Source organism: Populus trichocarpa, chromosome 13 (assembly GCF_000002775.5).
Source record: "Populus trichocarpa isolate Nisqually-1 chromosome 13, P.trichocarpa_v4.1, whole genome shotgun sequence".
Classification (NCBI taxonomy): Eukaryota; Viridiplantae; Streptophyta; class Magnoliopsida; order Malpighiales; family Salicaceae; genus Populus; species Populus trichocarpa.
Window position 1 is genome coordinate 13,240,169 of NC_037297.2, and position 18,696 is coordinate 13,258,864.

The 18,696-nt window shown below is 32.7% G+C and overlaps 4 protein-coding genes across 6 annotated transcripts; 2 read left to right on the top strand and 2 right to left on the bottom strand.

The window, feature by feature from the left end:
• Nucleotides 1-1,140: 1,140 nt before the first annotated feature.
• On the bottom strand, nt 1,141-3,354 carry LOC18104560 (rac-like GTP-binding protein RAC2). Of its 2 annotated transcripts, none has more exons than XM_006376343.3 (7): nt 2,870-3,346; nt 2,629-2,716; nt 2,381-2,490; nt 2,197-2,260; nt 2,051-2,115; nt 1,881-1,946; nt 1,141-1,423 (listed from the first exon to the last, which is right to left on the bottom strand). In XM_006376343.3, the coding sequence occupies exons 1-7, from the start codon at nt 2,966-2,968 to the stop codon at nt 1,322-1,324; spliced, it is 594 nt and encodes a 197-aa protein (XP_006376405.1). In that variant the 5' UTR covers nt 2,969-3,346; the 3' UTR covers nt 1,141-1,321. The 2 variants fall into 2 exon arrangements, with proteins under 2 accessions (XP_006376405.1, XP_006376407.2); XM_006376345.3 differs by lacking the exon at nt 1,141-1,423 and adding an exon at nt 1,503-1,550 and having other exon boundaries at nt 2,870-3,354.
• A 4,144-nt stretch (nt 3,355-7,498) lies between these two features.
• On the top strand, nt 7,499-9,830 carry LOC18104561 (LOB domain-containing protein 2). The gene is made up of 3 exons (XM_024583183.2): nt 7,499-7,660; nt 7,787-8,454; nt 9,470-9,830. The coding sequence occupies exons 2-3, from the start codon at nt 7,788-7,790 to the stop codon at nt 9,538-9,540; spliced, it is 738 nt and encodes a 245-aa protein (XP_024438951.2). The 5' UTR covers nt 7,499-7,660; nt 7,787; the 3' UTR covers nt 9,541-9,830.
• Nucleotides 9,831-10,804: 974 nt separating this feature from the next.
• Nucleotides 10,805-13,266, top strand: LOC18104562 (glucosidase 2 subunit beta). 2 transcript variants are annotated; one of them, XM_024584163.2, is made up of 7 exons: nt 10,805-11,058; nt 11,196-11,309; nt 11,766-11,861; nt 12,109-12,168; nt 12,393-12,557; nt 12,640-12,774; nt 12,882-13,266. In XM_024584163.2, the coding sequence occupies exons 1-6, from the start codon at nt 10,941-10,943 to the stop codon at nt 12,741-12,743; spliced, it is 657 nt and encodes a 218-aa protein (XP_024439931.1). In that variant the 5' UTR covers nt 10,805-10,940; the 3' UTR covers nt 12,744-12,774; nt 12,882-13,266. The 2 variants fall into 2 exon arrangements, with proteins under 2 accessions (XP_024439931.1, XP_006376409.1); XM_006376347.3 differs by lacking the exon at nt 12,109-12,168 and having other exon boundaries at nt 10,808-11,058.
• A 251-nt stretch (nt 13,267-13,517) lies between these two features.
• Nucleotides 13,518-18,048, bottom strand: LOC112323909 (uncharacterized). The gene is made up of 9 exons (XM_024584162.2): nt 17,898-18,048; nt 17,682-17,804; nt 17,074-17,271; nt 16,829-16,907; nt 16,422-16,567; nt 15,619-15,732; nt 14,636-14,767; nt 14,033-14,146; nt 13,518-13,947 (listed from the first exon to the last, which is right to left on the bottom strand). The coding sequence occupies exons 1-9, from the start codon at nt 17,949-17,951 to the stop codon at nt 13,897-13,899; spliced, it is 1,011 nt and encodes a 336-aa protein (XP_024439930.2). The 5' UTR covers nt 17,952-18,048; the 3' UTR covers nt 13,518-13,896.
• Nucleotides 18,049-18,696: the final 648 nt, after the last annotated feature.

Below are 18,696 nucleotides of genomic sequence, written 5' to 3' on the forward strand. Positions count from 1 at the left end.
CCTATAATATTTTTTTATTTATTACTTGATTTGTTTATTCTTAATTTAATACTTTCATACTAAGTTAACATTTTGATTGAGCTTAATGTTTTGTTTTAATTGATTTTATAGGAGGTTGTTGTAATATTAATAATAAGTTTTAATATTTAATTTGATAAAATAAAATTTAATTTTATTAACTCAAACTAGTTAAAACTTTAAGAATCTAATTTTAAACTAAAAAAAATATTTAAATTTTTTTTAAGAAATAATATTTTTATCTCAACTTCTTAGCTTATTTTTTTATTGGAATCAGTATATTTATTATTATTTATTGATATATATAATTCTCGATTTATTTTATTAAAGTAAACTTTTTAATTTATAATTAAAATCTAACAATGCCCTTATTTTTTTTTTGCATTGAGAAAAAAAAAAAAGTTTCTTCCCACAATGCAGCGCAGGATCAAACTAGTTTAAAATTAGAAAAAAAAAAAAAAAAGACATTGATGAATATATTTAAATACATTACATAGCATTTTCTTTCATTTAAAATGCATATTGCATTTTTTTTAAGGTAGAGGAAAAAATGCATTTTTAACTAAAGAAGAGGAAGGTTAGGAAATTGAGTTTTTTTTTTTTTTTTAGTCTTGATATTCGTTATTTTTTAAAATAATTTATATTTAAAAATATATTAAAATAATATTTTTTTTATTTTTTAAAATTTATTTTTAATTTCAGTTAATATGATAAAAAAAAATCAAAAAAAGTTTTTAAACGAAAAAACAAATACACTTGCTAAACATTAGGGTCTCCCTAGATCTCGAATTCGATCTTCTCCTTCATAACAAAAAACAAAATATAGATTTCTCCCATGTTCTTGCCCTCTCTGAAGAAAAAACCTTCTGCTAATCCATTCAAAGAGAGCAAGATATTTGCAGTAATGCTTAGCACTTCAGCTAGATTTCTGGAGTGCAATATTTGCTGTATTGTCCACCACTCTCAACACAGCCTTCTTCTGCTGTGCATAATTCATGTTTTGGTGAGTTTGACAGGACAGCTTCACATCCACTAGGGAATTTTCGTGTAGATTGGTAATAACATTATAGAGATCATAATCTTATATAGTGTTTTGATGCACAAATTTTACCATCCAATACATGAAAGCAGAAATAGTAATACTTGATAGGAACATGTTGCATTACAAGAAAGCAATAGAGGCCCAGAGAGAACTGGCAAACAGAAATTCTATGATGACTCTACCAAGTCATACAGGCTCATGACTTGGCAGAGTCATGAAGATTTCATTTCACATGGAAGAAACTGATAGCTGAAATTTGATTTAGAGAAACACACATGGTGGCCTACGCTTCTGTCTCCTTTTCTTTGGCCTCGGAGGCTGCAAAACAACCTTGATTGCAGCATCAAAGACAGCTTTCACATTCTGGGAATCAGACATACAACATTAAGTTAAGCTACAGTTAAAGCTATCAATTATTAGTAGTCCTACAAGCGGCTACCTGCTAAAATCTGGAAACATTGGCCTATGAAGCAGTGTAAAGTTGTTGTTCCTAGACCGAAAAGCAAATAATTGGCATTAATTATAACTTACTGAGTCTGTTGGGCTGTGAGTGCAAGGAAAATGACTTCTAACTGAATTTTAATTAAGGCCAGATTGATGGCTGAGAAGTGAGAGGAAAATCAAAGACAAGTGATACGGGAATCTTGAGTTGTTGGATAATAGACTTATTCTCTGACTTTTCATCAATTTGATGTAGTTAGAGTATGGCTCTATTCATAATTCGTATAGAAATGTTAGCTAGAGACATTTCTTCTCTTTGTACTATATCTAGAAAAGGCTAACACAACAGTTATCTAGAAATCGTAGTAGGTGGGCTAACCTGCTGAGTCTTGGAGCTGCACTCTATGTAGACAGCAGCACCAATCATCTTCTTTAGTTCCTCCCCCTGCTCAAAGTGAAAATTGTCGAGTTGATTCATGAAGTGTGGAAAAAACACGTATTTTTGTTCAATTGGTTGCAAGAAAGAAAACCAGTTTGTATGCAACTTGCCTGAGCAGTTGTGATTGGTGTAGCGCCGGGATGATCTATCAAATATTGCTTATCGTTTCGTAAATCTGCAGTCCATTACATCTTTCTGACATTAAATCCAACATGAGAAAAGAAAAAAACATAAAAGGTACTAAAATTGATCTTACCAAGTTTGGTTCCCACAAGCACGACTGGCACAGTTGGGGCATAATGCCTTAGTTCAGAAATCCACTGGGACCAAAAAAATGATAAAATTAAAGAGAAAAACCAAATTAAAAAATTGTTTTTTTTTTAAGAATCAAACTCAATCATCCAAACGTGCAAAACAGAATTGACAATGGTAAATCAAACCTTCTTGGCAATGTTCTCATAGCTAGCTTTGCTGATTAGAGAAAACGCCAATAAGAACACATCAGCACCTCTATAACTCAGAGGCCTCAACCTGTTATAATCCTCCTGTCCTGAATACACAAATTGAATAGACTTTAGTACCACCTGTTTTCAGAGATCTTCAGAATAGTTTAGTAGTCTCTTGTTCTCTGCTTGGAAAGTTAATGGCAGCTACAAGAATTAAACCCCAGAAAACAAAGCAAACTAACCTGCAGTGTCCCATAATCCAAGGTTAACTGTGCTGCCATCAACCACCACATTAGCACTGAAGTTGTCAAACACTGTAGGCACATAATCCTATCAAAACAACACCAAAAAGGTATAATCACAACACGAAACATGGAAATTAAAACATCATAATTACAAGTGTGAAGTCCCTTCTTCATGATAGGAAAAGATGAAGAAGAAGAAGAAGAAGCATGAGGCATAATAATAATGTTTAATCCTTACAGTAGGGAAGGTGTTGCTAGTGTAAGAGATGAGCATGCATGTCTTGCCAACAGCTCCATCCCCAACAGTGACACACTTGATGAACCTAGCTGTGCTCATTTTCTGGGACTAGCTACCTGATCTCCTTGTTTTCTTCACCCACTTATTCCATTCATACAGGAAGGTAAAGGGTATAATCAAGGAGTATGTATCTTTTACCTACCTTTCACAAATATCCAAAAAGACTCGAAAGAATAAGAGAGAGGGGATATGCTGTGTTGGGTTTGAAATTTGAATAGGAATGGAGGGGAGAGTAAGGTGAGGTAGGCTTTTAATAAGGTTGAGCAACTAAGCAGCACTACCCAACTTTAGCTGGACTTTCTTTGCTTTCACCATGATTGCACAAATGGCTTTCTGTTTCTTTAAGGGGAAGGCCGAGGGCTAAAGACACTAACAAAGGGAGTGTTTGGTGCTAGTGTTAGTTGGTTAAGTGTTGGACAAGGGAGTTATATTGAATCATGAATACTATGGAAAAATATACACACATTGCTTAGCTAGACAAATTATTATCATGAATGTAGGAATTAGAGTAGGATACAAAACCCCAAGTGAAAAAGCAAGTCCTATGGAGTCAGTGGCCTATGGAGGCACGGGGCCTCCATGCCACCAAGTCGATCTTTAGACACTTCGTCTCTTGATTGAATGATTCGTCCATGACTCTTATGTGTGAGAGCTTCAGCTCGATTGTATGGAGAAATCAATGCACAGCAGGGTAACGGAGCAGAAAGTAGAGGAGAGAGCCACCTTTTTGTGGGTGTCACCATTATTAGTGGACAAATTTATAACAAAGTGTGACAATGGGCTGGTCACTAGCATGCATTTGCACTCTAAAGCTTACTTTTGATAAACAAATAACATTTTCCATGGCATAATTAAGAAAATTGTGATACAAGCATCAACTAATTATGGAGAGATTTATCACATGAGAAATGCTTGCCCAATTATCCAGTGATTGTTTTAATTTGAACTGGATGGCAAGTGACTTTGTCCCTTATGATCCAAGATTTTAATGGTAAAATCTTGGTCTCTTCTACCACGGATTTGCATGTATCTGATTTGATTATGGATGAACTATTCAAAGAAACTAAAAAAAAAAAATACATAATTTCATGCGTGTGTGGGGATTGAATTTTGAACTGGGGGAATATGTAATGTTTGATGTTGTTTAATACATGGTAGGTGACAAGTGTTCTATAGCTATTTTCAGCATTGTACTTTCTATTTGGGTAAAAAAAAAAATTAAATTGGGTTTAAAATTATTTTTTTAATATTTTGATATCGTTTTGATATTTTAATATTAAAAATAATTTTTAAAAAATAAAAAAATATATATTATTTTAATATATTTTCAAATAAACAAATTCTTAAAAATAATTACTACATTTTCAAGTACAAATATATTAATTTGATGTGTTACTCAGGTAACAAGACTAGCCTTGAAAACTTGATTTAAAAAATTTAATTATCCAACAACTCCGAGAATCTCATTGTTAGATTTTTTTCGCATTAGTTCGAGATTTCAGCCTATTTTTTCTTATGTAAGAAACTTAAAAGTTTTAGCTAAATGTTGGGTAAGCAAATTGTTGTTATATTGCTTAATTAATTTTAGAAAATTGAAGTGATTTTTTTCCCATGTAAGGTATATTAAATTCTATTTTAAAAAATATGGAGACATGCCTTTTTTAGATGAAAAACTTGGTACTCTTTGCGAAAGATTAAAAAAGTAAGAGTAAAAGTAAAAATAATCTTGATTTTAAAAAAAAAAATAATAATTTTCAATCGTTGATAATACATATTTGTCTTAATGGATATCGCAATATTCCAAGTATTATTATTTCGAATTCCCTACCTTAAATCCTCGAATATAATCTAAAAAGCTACAAGTATAAAGTTTATTTTAAGCAAACTATATATTTTATTTTATCATAAATAATATGTTTCTACACTACCAGAAAATTGGTAAATACAAAAAGAAACACCAACAAAATGTTTCCGTCGATAGATTGCAGTGAATTTTACCAACAAAATATTCCCTCACTCTATCTGTCTGCAAACACCGACAAAACTATTTCCTCGATATATACCGAGGAAATTAAGTGGGGAAAGAAAGAATAAAAATAAAACAAAAGGTATGATGACGTGTCATTTATATAGACGTCATTACTGATGATATTAAACCCGTCAGTAAAATCCATCTGTAAACCCGTTCGTAAATTGTTCCCTTCTCTATGACACTATTCATTGTGTTAATTATAAAGAGTGTCATCGACGAATTAATTTCGTTAGTATATTTCAAGGAGCTCTGGAACTATTCACTTCTCAATTGTACTGTTCATATTGTCAATTACATACGGGAACACCGAAGGATTAATTCCATCTGTATTTTTCAAAGAACTTTAAAACTGTTCACTTCTCAATTGCACTATTAATTACTATTCTTTACAAATAGAATCACTGACGAATTGAAAAATCGTTGGTAATATTTAGGATATTAATTATTACCCTTCTCCATGACACTATTCATTGTGTTAATTATAAAAGGTATCATTGACGAATTAATTTCGTTAGTATATTTCAGAGAGCTCTGGAACTATTCACTTCTCAATTGTACTGTTCATATTGTCAATTACATATGGGATCACCGAACAATTAATTTCATCTGTATTTTTCAGAGAGCTTTAAAACTGTTCACTTCTCAATTGCATTGTTAATTACTATTATTTACAAATAGAATCACTGACGGATTGAAAAATCATTGGTAATATTTAGGGGGTTTCTAAAAATTTTTGATTAAATTAAAAATTTAAATTAAATATTACATACAGAATCACCAACAGAATAGTTAAAAATATTAATATTTAATTATCCGTCGGTAAAATACCCCAATAAAAAGACCAGAATCTCTCATTTCATAACAGACGCACCTCTTCTTCTTCTTCTTCTCTCTTCCCTTTTTATAAAAACACCAACATCCATTTCTTTCTTTCTCTTCTCTTCTCCTCCACTTGCAGGTATGTCTTCTCATCTCTTTTTCTTTTCTCTTTTCAATTTTTTTTAATTAACATACTTTATGAATTTATTTTTTCTTTTTTCTTCTCAGCTTCACTAGCAATTAAATTAAGGTAAGATTTTGTTTTGTTTTTTTTTTTGCATTATATTTTTTTTAAAAAAAAATTTGTTCTTAATAATTATATGAATGTTGTTGTAGGATATTTTTTTTCATATGAGATCAATTTTGTTGGATTTGTTTTTTAATTTTTTGTACAATTTCAATTAAATTAATTTATTTGTTGTTGGATTATGGGTTATAGAATAGGTTTTCTAGGCTATGTGAAAATATTTTTTAGTTGATTTATTTATTTGTTACTATTGTTTATTTTTTTAGTATTGTTGAGTGTTACTATTTTTCTACTTCTGTTAAATAGATGTTTTAAAAAAATATTTTTAAATAATTACTGATGGTATTATCGACGGATTAAGTTCGTCGGTATATTTCAAAGAGTTGAAAAATAATTACTGCAAATATCATTGTACCACTATTTAATCACCGACAAAATTGCACATGGTATTTATGTCGGTTATATGATAAACTTCCCAAAAAAAATACTAACAAAATAAAGTGAATAAAAACTTTTTTTGGCACGCTTTTCTCATTAGTAAATCCATCAGTAATAAAATTACCGATTGACTCATCGACAGACCAAAAATTACTGATGATAGTTTTACTGACATAACATTTTCATCAGTGAGCCCATAGATAAATTCATTGCCGACGGAATGATAGTATAAATATCAACAGAAAATTTCGTTGATAAATCTAAGAATTCTAGTAGTGTTAATGGAGATTTTCTTTTATGAATAACAATATGAACATTTAAACTTTATTTTAATTAATCTAACTATACCATCCAAATTTAATTGCTTCTCAGTCTCTAATCTCTATATATATCTCTAGGGTAACACAAATTTTTTGTCTGACACTTTTGTGGTAAAATTCTCTCTTAATTCTTTTTACGGCTCGCAAATCAAAGTAATTAGGTAATTAACTAGATGTAGTTGCCAATTAAAAATTTAGATTTTTTTTTATTTTTAATTCTTTTAGTCTCATATTACTGTGCCAAGAGATTGGTTCGGAGTGAACCCATCAAATTAACCAATCAGATTTTATAACTATGGACTCATGATTATGATGATAATTGACAAAGAGGGTCTTGCCACGCGGTACTATTAAGCAATACTGGAAATTAAAAACAAATTTGTACAGAAATTATTTTTTTTCCTGTTATGAACTATTTATTTAATATAAGCCCATGTTGGCTCATTGAAGAATAATGCACTTTCCTTGAATGTCTAGATTATTTCTTAAATGGCCACATGATGACTAATACAGGCTTAGATTTGTATTACCTATTATAAAACTACCTTTGCGACAGGTTTAGTATTTACTAATACTTCTTAATCTTCATATGAGCTACCTAAACCCTAATCAACCACTCTAAACTACATCCCTTTGTCTCTTTTACGGTGGCCTGCCATCTTTTCATGTGCCCTAGCTAGGCAGATTAGACTACAATTTGTTCTTCATCTTCTTGTGTAACATATAGTATTATATATTTATACAAACATCTCGGTTTCACTTAGCCCACGCACAGACAAAAAAAATAAAAATTCTTTACATGTAAGGCTTGATTTCCTTCCTTATTTCTATTCGTTAGTGTGCTAGGGCATGTATTGGTTCTTTTGGTGAATAGGGTATGTGTTGATTGGTTTGATTTCTTCGTTCTTTGATGCTATGCGCATGTTAATTTCATGAAAAAGAATTGTTCGTCTCTGCTATTGTTTTTGTGTGGTTTCTTGATATAGTGTTTGGTTTTTAAGGATGCAAAGAGGTAGAGACAGCAACAACCGTGTCGCGATGCATCAGGCTTGCGCATCGTGCAAGCATCAGCGAAAGAGGTGCGCGGAGGATTGCGTATTGGCACCATATTTTCCGGCGGAGAGAATGCAGGAGTTTCAAGCTGTCCATAAGGTTTTTGGTGTTAGCAATGTCATTAAATTAGTGAAAGATGTCGATAAAGAGAGACAAAAGGAGACGGCGGACTCGTTGGTGTGGGAGGCTTCTTGCAGACAAGATGATCCCGTTTTAGGTTGTTATGGAAAGTTTAAGAAAATACAGGAAGAACTTGAGCTGTACAAAATGCAAACACCATTGCCAAACCAAAACATATTAAGGCAGCGACAAGGCGGCGCAGCGTATAACAAACAGCCTCTGCTACTTGCATGGAATGCTACTCATGGGATAAATAATAGGGGGAACGGCATTGGAGGAGGATTGGCTAACAATAACGTGGCAAATTATTGCCATGACAATTCGAGTTTGATGGTTGATTCAGTCCCACATAGTTATCCCTGGCAGTTTGTGCGCGGCCAAGACAAATCAAACCCAGAAAGAGATGCTACCTCTCTTCTTCTTCCAATCCAGCCTTCGCCGCCGCCGCATCCCTTTTCGGTCAATGGATTTAATCAACAACAATATTACCATCCAGGTAATTATCTATCTATACACATGCGTGTAAGCACGAGTGAGTACGCTTGCATGCGTGCTCACGCACAGGTATTTGGTGTAATTACTGTCAGCAAGTATTTTCTTGATCAGGAAATATGCATTTGTGGTTAATTTATCCTCATATATTTCTCTCTGGAATCATTAGGGTTTAACTAATTAATTTCATAGTGATGACATATGCATGCGAGTGATCCCTTGTGAAGCAGTCCTGAAGCGTTTGTGAACTTCTTTACCTTTTATGTTACTAATTCTTCGAGAAAAAAACAAATATTTGGTCACATTTTGATTCTTACCGCTTGCAATTGTAAGCAAGCTTTCATGATAAAACTTCATCAAAAGCACCACTAGAACAAAAACATAGTTAAATACTTGTAACCCATGTTTCTGAACATTGTTTTGTAATTGAAACTTGAAAGTAACAAGAGATTATGTTATCCTTGTTAATTTCCAATTCCTCACTTTTCAAAGTTCACACTCTACACTTCTATCCTCCTTTTTAGTCGTTGTTAATTAATTTAATATATTGAGAACTGTTTGATAGATCGGTAACTTTTGTTCTTAAGTTTTGTTTTACTTGGAAAAACTTCAATGTTTTAATTAATAGTTTTGATATGCTGATATTAAAAATAAAAAGATAAAATTATTTTGATGTATTTTAGTTACGATTCTATATATTTAGAATTGAGGTCGAACATGTTTTTTGTTAAAATTTAATTTTTTTCTTTAAATTATCTTTTTTTAGTGATTTTGGATCATTTTGATATACTGATATAAAAAATAAGTTAAAAAAATATTATTTTGATGCATTTTTAAGCAAAAAATACTTTAAAAAATAACTTTTACCGCACTCCCAAACGCTCCGTATATATCTAATCACATGCTTTTACTTAGAATGGGCTGTTCACAAATCACAAAAGGATTCTATCATTGCATTATGATATTTTTTTTCCCTGATTCAAAATGGGATATAATATCATCTGTGTTTTTGTGTTTAGGACAATTTGGTTCATTGAATGGCAGACCAATGGACAGCACACTCTTCATGGGAGAAGAAGATGGACCATAGATCCTTCTTGCTAAGCTTGGGCAGAAGAGAACACAAGAGGATAAATATTCATAGCTAACCACCTTGAACTGGCCAAGACAGCAGAGTTTAATTAGCTTCTTTTCCTACCTTGTCTGAAGGCAGAGATTTCCTCATTGTTCCCTGCGTCCTCTCTAATCTTTAGTAAAAAAAACATATATGTATAAAATAGAAATTCAGAAGAGTGCTGTTTTTTTATTAATATTTTAATGTTTAAAAACATGGATTATTTTCATGTAAACAACATTAATTAATGAGAGATTTAAATCAAACCAGATTTATGCACTTTTTTTTTTGCCAAGTCTTTGAGAATATAGAAATTCTCAGGAGTCAGAACCTATTGTTTGATCTTAATTAAACTATATGTATTAATTGATATATTACATTAAAGTTGACATGATCTTTATTTTGATTTTTAATATCATAGTGAATTATTTTACGTTGTTTGGGAGTGTGGTTGAAGTTGATTTTCAAAATGTTTTTCGTGCCAAAATGCATCAAAATAATATATATTTTTTATTTTTTTAAAAAATTATTTTTAAAATCAGCGCATCAAAACGATTCAAAATACACAAAAATTTAATTTTTAATAAAAATAAATAAATTTTTGGAACCACGTTCCAAATAGAGTATTTTACTCATTATTGAAAACTGATAAAAAGAAGAGAAAAAAAATCTAGAAAGAAAATAGGCAGTCTCATCCCACTTTCTCTACTATATATATATCCAAGAACAGCAGTTGATTATATATTATATAACTGGTAAGCATATATCAAGTGATTTTGATTAGCAACTAATTAACTTAATTAGCTTATCTCTACCCACAGTTTCAAGACTATTCTCTTCTTGCCCATATGGAAGATTTTTTTTTTTATCATTAGTTTTAGTAGGTCAAATGTTTTTTTTTAAGGCATTTGTCTTTATTTTTTTTTTCTCTTATCTTAAAATCCTAATGAAATCAAACAATTAAATCACAGTATATTTGATTTTCAGTAGCTATGTAAGCAATTTCTCAGAATTTGTTGCATGTTGTGGAAGCATAAACTGAATTCTACAGAATATTTTATTAAGTAATGGAAAATAAATAGAAAATATTTTCTTTTGTTTTTTTTTTACGTAAACATAGAAGCAAATCGAGGGATGGAAAAACATTATAAAAATCTCAATAAATCCTTACATAAATAAATAAATACAAATGAAATATATTAAAAAAAAAAAAAAACAACAACACTCCAAATGCAAAAGACGAAAAGCTTGACTTGAAGAAGTCATAAGTTCAAAACTCACTTCCACTCCCTCAAAAGTTAGAGTTAGACAGGAGAAGCCACAGCCCATAATGTTGTAATGCAACCCCAATTGAACTTCAAAATCTTCCAAGAATCATGGAGGCAACCCCCCTTTGTACTAATGCCAACAACTTGATTCCTTTTATCATCTCCTTGTATTTCCTTGTACCCTCTGTTCACTCTTTTTCACCTCTTCTGGGCATCCACCCTTTAGGTACCTCTCTCTCTGTATATAAATATCCTTTTTGTTTTTCTCTTCAAAACCCAGATCTTCAGTTTTCTTATTATTGTCAATTTCATGTAAAGTTTTGATTTTTTTTGTTTTTATGCTAAGTTTGATGACTTGTGCAGATGAGAAGTACTTTGGTTCACAGGTCATAAAGTGCAAGGATGGTTCGAAGTCATTCAGCAGAGACCGTCTTAATGATAATTTCTGTGATTGTCTTGATGGGACCGACGAGCCTGGTATTAAGTTAGTACTTTATTTTGCATTTGCACTATTTTGATTGAGAAGAGTGGATTTGCCATGGGGGTTTGACTTACTGACTCATAATTGAATTGTGAAGCTTTGAAAATATGATTTGATTTTGTTACTATGGTGGTGTGGCATATGCTTGTACAATGGTAAAGTTTGATCCTTTAGTTGATGGGTCTAAAATCTTTGCTTTGTGTCGATATTGCATATTTGCAGTGGGAATTCAAGAAGTTTGACACTTTGTTCAGTGCAATATCTTGTTATCTCAACTTCATGGATGATTATACAGATTGTACAAATTGAATGTGTGACTCTTCCATCCCTCTCCTTCCATCCTTACTATGCATGCGCCGACATGTTTTGTTTATTGATTATGGGTTATATTCTCTTAGCATTCCATGCCTTCTCACTCAGTCATGTTGGCTGTGATTTTGATTTGTATGCAGGAACTTCAGCCTGCCCAAGAGGAAAATTTTATTGCCGGAATGCGGGAAGTACACCTAACTTTATTTTTTCATCCCGTGTAAATGATCAAATTTGCGGTAAGAAAAGGAGAGGAACTGCTTTCTTTCCCTTCCCTTCTCGATCCAGATATTTGCCTGCGGCTTCTATACGAGATATTTTCACCCCATGTTAATGATTAAGCATCTTGCATTGATTTGTGATTGTCTAGTTACGACTTTGGGAGGCATTCTAGTGAATCATTTGTTTTGATTGTCTACTTGCCTCATTAATGCACTTAACATGATTACTGTGCTGGTTTCTGCAATTGGATGACTTGTTACCTAGAACCTCATCGATTTTTTCATGGTTTATCAAAGGATCAACTAGAGTTATGGAATAGTAATGGTACGACTCTCATGGCATTGTAACTGCTCCTCAATTCTTTTTTTTTTTTTCGTCTCGCTAATAACTGATTTTGGCTCAAATGGTCTGGTTGGTTCAAGTCATTTATACTCATTGATGTATCCTATATGAAGTTTACCTTTTAATCTAAAGTTTACCTTTTCATCTGGTTAAATGGAACTTAGATTTGCTCTCATGTCTGTGAATATCGAATTATTAACCTGTAGATTGCTGTGATGGAAGTGATGAATATGATAGTGGCATCAATTGCCCCCGCACCTGCGTCATGGGAGGAAATTTGGAGTACAGGGCTGGAAATTATATCTCACGTATTGATCTGAAAGAATCGAAAAAGGGACTTATTTCGGAGGAATTATTACAGAAGGCTAGAGGTATAAGCAGCGATGATATACATATTATATTAAAGTGTAATGAGAATAATATAATAAATGAGCTTGCACTTATTCTTACCAGGATTGAAGGTGATAATCATCCTACAGGTGGTTATCTTTGGCTGTGTAGTGATTTACAGAATATTCAACCGGCGGATCAAATCCAAAAAAAGGCGTTACCATTGAAGAAAACAGCAGCATCCCCCCAATGTCTCTGGTAAAGCTCGCTCTTCTGCACCTTTTGTTCTGCTTGGCATCTCAAAATTCTAAATTCCCACATCATGGTTTATGCATTTATCCTTGGTCCCATATCACCAATTGCAGGTTCCATAGATTTGTTCCAGTTGTTATTGCAAGACCAGCCTTTGCCTAGGGGCATTTTTTCTTTATACAAGACATTCATCAACCGAGCTTGACAGGATTTGAACTTGATATGGAGGTTGATGTATAAGTTACACTAAATATACGAGAGCATATGTTATTGAGGAAATAACGGGTTATGTCAAGCAATCTAATGCATTGTATATACTTAACACGGGTAAGTTTAAAAGGCTTTGGTTAATGAAATGACTTGAGCATGAATGCTCTTCAAGATTTTTCATATTTTGTAGCATACACCTCTGAATGAGAACGCAGAGGCATGCTGGATTTAGGCTTATCTTTGGCTCTTGTTAATAGATGGAGTTGTACTCCAACATTTTTTGCTCCACCTTTTCCTCAATTTTTTTTGGCTTTTATCTACCATGAATTGCCCCTGAAATATGCTATTTCGCTGCCATGAAACTAGTGAATTTTCACTAGTTTCTGAGGCCTAGATGAGACATGGAATGCTGGTTCGCTGGAGTTATTACTCAGCAAGAACGATCCCATAATAATAATAATAAACATGTGTACTAAATGCACTATGATCTAATAAACTATGAGCCAAACATATCATCCTTTCCACACATCAAGACTCTCTGAGTGAACAAAATAAATTGATATAATATTGTGATGCAAAACATATATTGGTTAAAATAAGACGTTTACATAACTTTCTTTTTTCTGGAATTTTAACTTTAACAGAAGGATTCCTTTATTCACTAAAAGAAGCAAACCACGAGTACCGCAGTTTCTAATATAGATCACCAGATACCTGCTTTTCTGGCTTTTTTTTTTTTATATAATTTTATAGGAACTGTTCTCTAACAGACTACAAGCATATTATCCTGGACACCTACATCACCAAAAATAGCTCGAGTTCAATGAACACTATAGGTAACATTTTCCAGTCCGCTGGCAGATGACAGCAAAAATCAGCCTGATACCAATTTGATTCAGATCTTACACAAACCGACTATCATTTTGATGTCTCAGTGGAGGGTTCCTCTGTCCCACAGCCATGAACCAGCTGCAAATTGAATAGTCGGAATAAGACGCAAAAAAACAAACAGAAGAAAACACTGCAGTAAAAGCACTAACGAGGATTGACATACCAACGAGCCAACTCGTTCATATGCTTCCATTACTTTAGGATCTTCCTCATCTTCGTATCCAACTTGTAATATACGTGGTCCATTCACAGACCATAAGGCTCTTAGACCTGCCTCCTGCAATGTTATGGAAGGATGCACAAGAACTAAGCTGATAAGAGCATAATAAAACACCAAAAACTGATTTCTCTGATTAAAAACCAAAACAAAAAAAAGGAAAAAAACAAAAAGAAAATACAAGGAAAAGGAAACTGTATTAATTTTATCTGAACACGAGTTTTTACATAAATTGGATGGTGGAGATTATAAGTTACTATACCTAAGGGCCATTCTTGCTAATTTACCTAAAAAATATCGACTTAAAAGCAAGGAAATAACCAAGTCATGCCAGATTTGTCTACAACTGTGTGGCCAGACAACTAATTGAAAAGTTGTTTAAATCTAAAGCCAGCCGTCCAATAGGGTCTAATGTGAGGCTCCATAGTTTGTTTTTGAAATTTTTGACCTATTCAAAGTCTTCTTGCTCATTGAATGGTAACACCTAAACAAAATTTGACCTGCACACTTCCTGTCAGAAAAGGAGAAACAGAATGCCTGTAATTTTACCTGTACTATGATCAAGTAAATAGATTCCAATGCTTCAACACGAATTTCAGGATCATCCCATGGTTCACGCTCAATTGAGAGTGCACTGCCAAGCTCAAGAGGCATTTTTGATGTGTCTTGTTCACTATATATCTGGGAAGACAAACCAGATTAATGAAAAAAAGAGTTCATGAGCTTTTTCAATATACTAGAACAAGAAACAGGGCAGACAGAAAAATTGGGATCAATATAGGCTGAGAACTATATACATAAACATATTTACATGCATGATGACTATTATTAACAATTTGCTATCATGCATCTCTCAACTTATTTGTTGGACACAAGATTGCAAATTAGAGACAGTGGGAGCTTTTTTTAGTACTTCAATGGTTCCTATTCTCGAGAATCCAGTGACAAAGACATGTGTTGGACCTCAAGGGTGTGGCAAGTTTGATGTTAAATCTCTTTCTACACTATATGAAAATATTTGGCACATTAGCATCCCAAAGAGAGGTGTTTTATAATGGATAGCTCATAGAAAATCCATATCACAAGGGAATTCAAAACGTCAACTAGTTTTGCATGTGTAGATATGCTGTAGAGGATATAGATCATTTGTTGTCAACTGCTATAATGCTGCCTTTAGCCATGTAATTATGAGCATGAACTTATATTTTCAAACTGAATGGATAATAGCATAAAACTATTTCGTGGGTGATGTGCTTAGAAATTGAAACATCTTGTGGGTTATGTGCTTCAACTAACAACTATTTTTTGGTTCCCCTCGCACTCTCTCCCAACACTATGGTTGAAACATGAAATAAAATTTAATTACCTTCTTTTCTGGTTTTCCTCCCTATTCTATTCTATGGTTGAAACATGATATAAAACTTAATTACTTATGAAAAAGCATGCATCACTCTACACTAGTGTTTTATTGAAGCATAGAACTTAAATGAGTGACAAACTCTATAAGATCAAGACAGAGGTAACATAGGTACCTTTTTACCAGCAACAGGAAGAAGTAGAGCTGGCCAAAGAAACTCAGATATCAAAAGAAAATTCTGAAGTTGATTCTCAGCTTCAAAACAACAGTTGCGGAGTGTTCCAGAGACCTGTAAGAAAAAGCAATCCCACTAAGCAATGAAGTTTGACTCTATTTATCTTGGTTGCGTTCAGCCATTCAAGGTCACCCTGAACTAAGAAGGCAACAGATAGGGTACCTACAAAAATACTTCTATTGGAAATTGAATTTAAGCACTTTAAGTATTACCAATCTCAAACCCGTCCTAAGGTATTGGAAATCTTTTTCTTACATCCTAAACTCATCAATAGGGGCGGCAGCAGCAACAGAGAACAACAATAAAAAGAGGATCAGCACTAGAAGGATGGAACAATTTGCTACCATTGGCTAATACATCTAGATGCAGAAGTTCTTGAACAAAAAGAAATATTTAAATACGCCAAAAGAAGAAAAGGTTGATAAATATCTATAGAAAATAAAGGGCTATATTGTAGCATTTCTCCTAAAAATGGATCCCAAAGAGCACAAAAATTCAGACACATATAATACCAGGTCACTTGAACAAATCTGTAGAATTGGCCAGATAGAATTCAAATTTAGAGTAATTCATCATTATTAGAAGAACAAAGAAATGGAGGACTTGGACCAAAATACATCCACATATCAGAAATTGCTTGCAAAATTCATCCCATACATTTTTCTTGCATAAACAGATACCTAAAATGTTGAAGAGAACTCTAGAAGAAACCTTAGCAGTTAGAATTAATAATTTATGCATACCCCTTTCTTCCGTAATGGACTTGTTGAATCAAATTGGCGGAGAATCTGCTTCAGCAACCCTCTCTTAGAGTCTAGTAACATCTTCCTTCCAGCTTCTTTCTTTGAAATGTTCACAAGAATTGAACCAACATGATCAAATGGATCATCTGCCATACACATGGCATTAAGTTCCCAAAAAAACATTGTAGCATACAAAAAGTATGCATAATATAAAAGACATGAAGCCACAGAATAGATGGATAAGCTAAAGAAAAACAACTTCGCTATCAATTTTTTAAGTATGCTATACACCAATTAAGTGTATTGCTAGAACTCAATTTGATAAGTAACATGTGACTATATGACTTTAAATTTGGATACATACTGAATCATATAATAAACTCAAGTTGATAAGAAGCAAAACAAACCTCTCGTTTCATCAGAGGATCTACCAAATGATCTCACCAGCTTCATAACGAATAGTCCTTGCATTTTCTCATCCTCAATCTAATAAGCAAGTGAAGTTACAACCATTTCTTGTTACTATTTTTTATATGGTGATCATGGGAAACAAAACACTCATCTCTCCAGGAAGTGTAATGAAGAGCCGTTATGAGAGCCGTTAATTTCCAAAATCAAGAAATACAATTTAAATTTTTTTGCTGAAAAGTACCTGAAGCAAGGACACAATTCCAGAATCCAATTGAGTGAGGTTAACTAGTAGCATCACCAACAAACGAGTTATGCTACTATCTGGTTTATACAATACATCCATTGCTGTTTTAATCATTCCCATTTCAACCATCTTTGCAGCTAAATTCGAGTTGAGTGAAAGATTTATAAGAGCTTCTGCTGCAGGTTCAGAAACCTCCTGAAACATATTAGATAAAATTCCATTAATCCAAAGTTTATTCTTTTCTCAGGCCAATATATAAACACAAACCTATGATAACCCTACTAATGTAAGACTTTGCTAGGTGCATCATGCCATCATCTTTGCAATCCCCGCACAATTGAGGCCAGCTGCTCTTGAGAATGCGGGGGTAAATGCAGTCCCACTTTCACAACTGCACTTAGAATCTTCCAACATGGAAATGCACGCACTTAACAGCACTATGAATGAAACTCAAAACATATGCCTAAACCGGACAACTCAAGTAAGTCCTTACCCAATAACCACTAGGCCAATCCGACGGGATTATTAACAGCAATGTTACATTCAAGAAAATTATCAAATCATGTAACTTTTGTAATTTGTAAATGATAATTGATATTAGCGACCTTTTTTTCCTTAAGTAGCTGAGATAATGATGGAAGCACAGTACTGGCATACTTGGAAAGAGACAGTAACCCATCTTCAGACCCAGTTAAGTCTCGAACAATTTCAACAGCTGCCTTCTTCACCTATAAATATTTTTATTCCACTAATTAATATACATCAAAGAAAAAAAAAAACCCCATGAAAGAAAGAAAAGGAAAGAGCAGAGAGACTCTTACAGGCGGGGAAGGAGAAGACAGAAAGCCCACTAGTTCTTCAAGCTCTGTGGCCATGGCTACTCTGTGTTTCTACTGTTGTCTTTGGCAGTTCTGCTGTCTCTACTAGCTAGGTTGGGCTTGCTTCTGCATTTTAGCTTAGATTTTTCTTGGGTTTTGTTTGTCCCATGAGGGGTTTTAATTTAAGGAAAACTACAAATCAGTCATTAAACTATACATATGATTTCATTTAAGTGCTTAAATTCGGAAATTAATCAATTTCATACCCATTGTTAGAATTTTAGTAATATTATGACAACAAAAATTAAAAGAATAAGTTATTTTATATATATTTTCTTTTTCGTATGTCTACTTTTACATTATTAAATTCTAATTTCAATTTCAAGTTCAAGTTGGTAAATAAAATCATGAATACTTGAATATTTATATCATCTTAGCAAGTGATTCTTTGCAAAATTGCTTGAATACACATGTTTTTTTTTGTTAATATATAAAATCATGCATTAAACTATTTACAAAAATTACTTGAATATAGATTTTTTTTTTGTAACATTTGTAATAAAACTTGTTGTCAACACACAAAAAAAAAATGACATTAATGTTGACACGAGTAAATATTTTATTAATTTTTATTTATTTATAATGATATTGGAATAATATGGATTAATATTTAGTAGTATTGGGAAAAAATTATTGGATTTAATTTTGATATTTAACTTCTACTTTTTTCCAAAAAATGAACACAAACAAATATTAATGATAAGGATTCTAATCCCAAAACTAAATATCAAAAATAAATTTG